The sequence below is a fragment of the Neovison vison genome, chromosome 4 (assembly GCF_020171115.1).
Source record: "Neovison vison isolate M4711 chromosome 4, ASM_NN_V1, whole genome shotgun sequence".
Lineage (NCBI taxonomy): Eukaryota > Metazoa > Chordata > Mammalia > Carnivora > Mustelidae > Neogale > Neogale vison.
In genome coordinates, this window is record NC_058094.1 from 37,063,725 (window position 1) to 37,069,577 (window position 5,853).

Below are 5,853 nucleotides of genomic sequence, written 5' to 3' on the forward strand. Positions count from 1 at the left end.
TGGTTTCGGCTCAGGTCGTGATCTCCGTGTCCTGGACGGATCCCAGCATCAGGCACTGCACTCAGCATGGAGTCTGTCTGAGGTTCTCTCTTTCTCTCTCTGTCCCTCTCGCTCCTGCTGTCTCTCTCTCTGAAATAAATTAAAAAAAAAAAAAAAGAGCAAAGGCGGTATGAAGGCAGCTACATAAATTAATTACACTTAAAACTGAGGGATATTGGTAGCAGTCACTATCCATTGATTGACCTTTACATCGCATGTATTCCTCCCTAGATGAAACAAAATGGTCTGCGCAGTGGAGGTGTATTTTTTGAAAGATCAAAATCAGTGAGATTAAGAGAAGTTGGATTAACAATGTTTACATTCGTTTGCTCCTTTCACAGGTTTTCACTGATAACAGAAGAAGGAAGAAGAAAATAAAGTAATTAAAATTTAGAAAATACTTGTTTATACTAATTATAGTTAAGCAGAGAAACAGACTTCTTTCTCCCCAACATGTCTTTGATTTCTTATTAAGCAGAATATGCTGCTTTCTAGTCTTCCCTCCAGCAACCTGAGAACTTTCAGCTTCACCTTTCACTTCCAGAAAGAGTTCAAATTGATTGCACCTCTACAGACCACGTTGGGAGATTTAACTTCATCTTCTTGGTCTTCCTAGCTGCCAATTTTTTAATTTCCAAGGAAACATAATGGATTTTCTTGCTGCTGCCTTCACAGACCGGCCAACATACAGCCTAAGTATTTTGACCATTAGCTCTCAACCAAAGAGAAGAGGGTAATGCAATAGAACAGTCGACATAGGTTTTCCTACAAAAATTACTAGATAAAACTGTTGTTAAAAGAGAAAGATGATGGAGGGGCGTCTGGGTGGTCAGTCAGGTAAGTGTGTGCCTTCATCTTAGGTCATGATCCCAGGGGCCTGGGATTGAGCCCTGCGTTCATCTCCCTGCTCAGCCTCGGAGCCTGCTTCTTCCTCTCCCTCTGCTGCTGCTGCTCTCTCTTGTCAAATAAATAAATAAAATTAAAATTAAAAAAATAGAAAGATGATGGAGTGATCCAGAAAGTATAGCTTAAATCATTGCACATGTTATGGGATTCTGACTCTCCAGTTGAGGTATCAAAATGATTCTGGCACATAACACAGTCTATGGAGATCAGACTGGATCAGCACATGTAGGATAGAAATGGATCCTGGGGTCTTTTCGTTCCTAGCGCAGCCATGGCTCGTGGTCCCAAGAAACATCTGAAGCGTGTAGCAGCTCCAAAGCACTGGATGCTGGATAAACTGACTGGTGTGTTCGCTCCTCGCCCATCTACTGGTCCCCATAAGCTGAGAGAGTGTCTCCCTCTCATCATTTTCTTAAGGAACAGACTTAAGTATGCCCTAACAGGAGATGAAGTAAAGAAGATCTGTATGCAGCGTTTTATTAAGATTGATGGCAAGGTCCGAACTGATATAACATACCCTGCTGGTTTTATGGATGTCATCAGCATTGACAAGACCGGAGAGAATTTCCGTCTGATCTATGATACCAAGGGTCGCTTTGCTGTTCATCGGATTACACTCGAGGAGGCCAAGTACAAGTTGTGCAAAGTGAGAAAGATCTTTGTGGGGACAAAAGGCATCCCCCATCTGGTGACTCACGATGCTCGCACCATCCGCTATCCTGATCCCCTCATCAAGGTCAATGACACCATTCAGATTGATTTGGAAACTGGAAAGATTACTGATTTCATCAAGTTTGACACTGGTAATCTGTGTATGGTGACTGGGGGTGCTAACCTGGGAAGAATTGGTGTGATCACCAACAGAGAGAGACACCGTGGTTCGTTTGATGTGGTTCACGTGAAAGATGCCAATGGCAACAGCTTTGCCACCCGACTCTCCAACATTTTTGTTATTGGCAAAGGCAACAAACCATGGATTTCTCTTCCCCGTGGAAAGGGTATCCGCCTCACCATTGCTGAAGAGAGAGACAAGAGACTGGCGGCCAAACAGAGCAGCGGGTAGAATGGTCCCTAGGTGACGTGATTGGAAGTCTTTATACCTAATTAAAGGTCATACAGCACGATAAAAAAAAAAAGAAAAGAAATGGATCCTGGGGCCCTGTGGAAGGGTAGGATAATTAGAAGTGGTATCAAGGAGATCCAGAATTTCAACGAAAGTCCATGTTAATGCTAGTTCCCAGTCCAACACCCTCTTTCCTATCAGCAGGATCCAGTAGTTTTAGGATCACTATGGAGCATGGTCAATGGAAATTATTAACACTGGTAACAGCTAACTTTTCTTGAGCACTTACCATGTGCAGATAGCACTGCATTGCTCTCTCCAAATGAAGGCAGTTGTCTTGTTATCTTGGATACTAGTGCTTTTAATTCCTTAAAATATGGTTATGGAGATGTAGGTTGCTATTTTCCTCCCTGAAACTGTTTTTCATATTCCTTGATCTTATTTCTTTGAAGTATATCAGCATAGCTTAAGCTAACATGATTGGAAAAGTCTTTCATTATGTTTTGCTGGATGGTCCCCAAAAGAATTAGATCTTGTGGAAAACAGTTGGGGTTTAGAATTCTAAGGTCAGTAATGGGATGACTTCCAATCCAGAAAGGAAGCAAAAAGACCAAATACTATGGCGGGCAAAGAATAGGAAAATATGGTTTAGTTACTTGTATTTGGAGTATATGAGTAAAGCCAGGACAAGCAATAGGTAACTAGATTCCTTTTGCCCTTTTGGTTGGGGGCAGTGGGGAGGAGAGTAAAAATTATTCTTAGGATAGAAGGGAGTTATGTTATACTTTTCTGCTCCTTAGTTATGCTAAAATAAAGAAAAATAAATTAACTAGAGAAAGAGAAACCGCAATGTTTCAATGGTGTTTGGGATTTTGTGGATTTTTTTAAGCCATAGGCAAAATTCCCTGCCCTGTTTACATTATAGTGGGAGTGAGGATCAGACATTAAACAAGATAAGTAAGTAATATGATATTTTTATTTTTAATTTTTTTCTGAGTTTATTTATTTGTCAGAGAGAGAGAGAGAGAGACAAGCAGGGGGAGCGGCAGGCAGAGGGAGAAGCAGGGTCCCTGCTGAGGGTACTTGATCCTAGGACTTGATCCTAGGACCCTGGAATCATGACCTGAGCTAAAGGCAGATGCTTAACCGACTGACCCACCCAGGCATCCCAGTAATATGAGATTTTTAGAAGGTGTTAAACTACACAGAGAAAATTCAGCAGAGAACGACGATTGCAAATGCTGTCATGGGGCAAGGGCAAAATGGCTGTAATAGAGATTTGTTTGAAGAGCTAGAGAGGGCACTACTCTATCTTGGTACATGTAGGTGTCTTCTAGACATAGCACCTTCTAGAGAGGTGCTATCTTGAAGCATGCATAATTCACCAATTCCTTACCTTAAGTCCTACAGGTACCTGAAACATAACAACCTCATACTAAATTAGTCTTATTTTCTTCCAAATCTGACCTCTGTGCTTCCTCAATCCCTGCCCCCATGCACTTGATTCTGCTAACAGAATATGTTGAGTCCAGGTTCTTCTCCAACCCCACTGGCTTCCAGAGTCATGCAATAGCTTCCTAAGTGGTCTCCTTGCAACCACCCTCACCTCTTTTCCTTCCACTCTCCCTTCTGCCACTAGAGTGATCTTTCTAAAATTAAAATGCTCTGCAATGCCTAGAGGATCAACAGACTTTCAAATGCATCTGAAATTCTCCATGATTTGGCTTCTTCCCCTTCTCAAAAAAAACTTTCTTGCCCCTTTCTTGAAATAAATCTGAATTTCTAGGTATAACAAACTATTTAGAGTTTGTCCATCTATTCCAAGTTTCCTGCTCTTGCACATTTTGAGATTGAAATCACCTGTTGTCTGACTTTTACATTGTCATTCATCTCAAAATCCACCTCAAATCATGGTCTTTATAAAGTTAGCCCTATCCCTTCTCCTTCCTTAGGGTTAGTTGATCCTCTTTCCTTGGTGCTACTACATCCCTCTATTACGGTGCTTGTGAGCCCCTTAAGGCCATAATTTTGCTGTGCTCATCTTTGTATTCCCAGTACCTCGCGTAGTGACTAGCAGAACTTCGTGTTAGTGAGTTTGATTTTGGATATATTTCATTTTGGATAACTAAAGGGCATCCAGACAGAGAAATAAATATCCAGTTGGAGGACTGTGGTGGTAGCTGCTATTATTGGCTTAAAAGTGATGGGAGAGGTTCTGCATAAGAATTATGTAAGCACATAATGGTAAAGTTAAACAAACAAACAAATGCTGAGGTAGGCCGTCTCGTTTAGGGAAAAGGCAGAGAAAAAGAAGCCAGAAAAAGGAGACTAGGAGGAAGCTGCCAAGAGTAGAAGGATGGAGCCTTGCATAGAGTAGGTGTCCGGTGAATAATATAAAATATCCCATCTAGCATAATCAAGCATAACCTCGTGTAGAGATGCTGTAACCAAGTTAGCCATACCCTTCAGACCTCATCCTGTGTGTAGCTCTACTGCTAAAAGGCGTCATTCGGTTTGTAACCTGCCTTTTATATCTCAGCGAACATTTTCAAGTGAATACTCGCCTGCATTTTTTTTTTAGATTATTTATTTATTTATTTGACACACAGAGAGAGAGAGATCACAAGTAGGCAGAGAGGCAGGCAGAGAGAAAGTGGGAAGCAGGCTCCCTGCTGAGCAGAAAGTCTGATATGGGGCTCGATCTCAGGACCCTGAGATCATGACCTGAGCCGAAGGCAGAGGCTTAACCCACTGAGCCACCCAGGCGCCCCTCGCCTGCATCATTTTTTAATGCAGGACCCACTACAGGATTAGTGGCCTTTCTATATAATGGTCCCCGAGGTGAGAATGGGGAGAGGCGGAGCCCATGAAGTTAGAAAGCCCGGCTGAGCTTTGGGTGGGGGTGGAAGGGTGGGAAAAGGGAGGACGAGACCTCCTCCGGGGAAGCGGGGACCCGGCCTCGGCCTGCCGGTCGCCCGGCGGCCGGCGGGGGCGCAGCGGAGGCGGAGGAAGGGGCGGCGCGGGGCGGGGCGGCGCGTAGCGGTTACTCAAGGCGGGCAGTTCAAACAGAAGGAGGGAAAGGCGGCGGCCCCACGCGAACGTGGCGTGGGGGTTGCCATAGCCGGGCATCCCTGGGGGCGAGGCGGCGGCTCCTGCCCGGCGCTCCCAGCGGCGGCTGCCTGTCTCCCCTCCCTCCTGGCCCCGCCGCCCGGTCGGTGCGGGTGCGTCTCGGTCTCCAGGTGGGCGGGAGTGGGGGGCCCAAGTGTGTGCGGGCTTCTGGGCGGTCCCGGCTCGGCCCCACTTTGCTTTCCAGGTGCTGGGGCTAGAGAGGTGCCCGGAAGCCGATCTCTTACCGGCCCGCTCAGCTCCAGGGGACGCCCACCCACTCTCCGCCTTTCGGTAGCGTTCTGGGTCCTGGAGAAGGAGCCGAGGCGACCCCCCCCCTCCCGTTTACCCACCAGCTGGGCCTTCGGGAAGGTCCAGGAGGGACGAACGGGGCCAAAGGACGCCCTGGTGAGACCGTTAACCCCCCACCCGCTTATAGCACCTTGGGGGAGTAAATGACAGCGCTGCGGCTTACACTGCATTTTCGGAAAACCCGAATTTGGGAAGGTTCCTCAGTTCCCAGACTAGCTGGAGAGAACAGGGATATTGAAATTATCATTATCTGGAAAGCTGAAAGAAACTCAGAATGATTTAGGCCTTTTCATGTGTTAGGAATAATCCGTGCGGTATGTACTTTACGTACCTTTCAAATCTGAGCGGTCATCACGCTGCTGCACGTTCCAATTGTCCAAACTAGAGTTTTGAATTGGTAATACTTTGGCATGAGTTTTAAAGGCAAA

At 45.5% G+C, this 5,853-nt stretch overlaps 1 protein-coding gene across 1 annotated transcript; it reads left to right on the top strand.

Annotated features, from left to right (window-relative positions):
- The first annotated feature begins 1,201 nt into the window (after positions 1-1,201).
- Positions 1,202-2,081, top strand: LOC122905542 (40S ribosomal protein S4-like). Its single transcript, XM_044247101.1, has one exon. It carries the CDS (start codon positions 1,217-1,219, stop codon positions 2,006-2,008), a length of 792 nt encoding a protein of 263 aa, XP_044103036.1. The 5' UTR covers positions 1,202-1,216; the 3' UTR covers positions 2,009-2,081.
- The last annotated feature ends 3,772 nt before the right edge of the window (positions 2,082-5,853 follow it).

Excerpts from the sequence above, each read along its gene's own strand:
- LOC122905542 (XM_044247101.1), top strand. The coding sequence starts at position 1,217 with ATGGCTCGTGGTCCCAAGAAACATCTGAAGCGTGTAGCAGCTCCAAAG.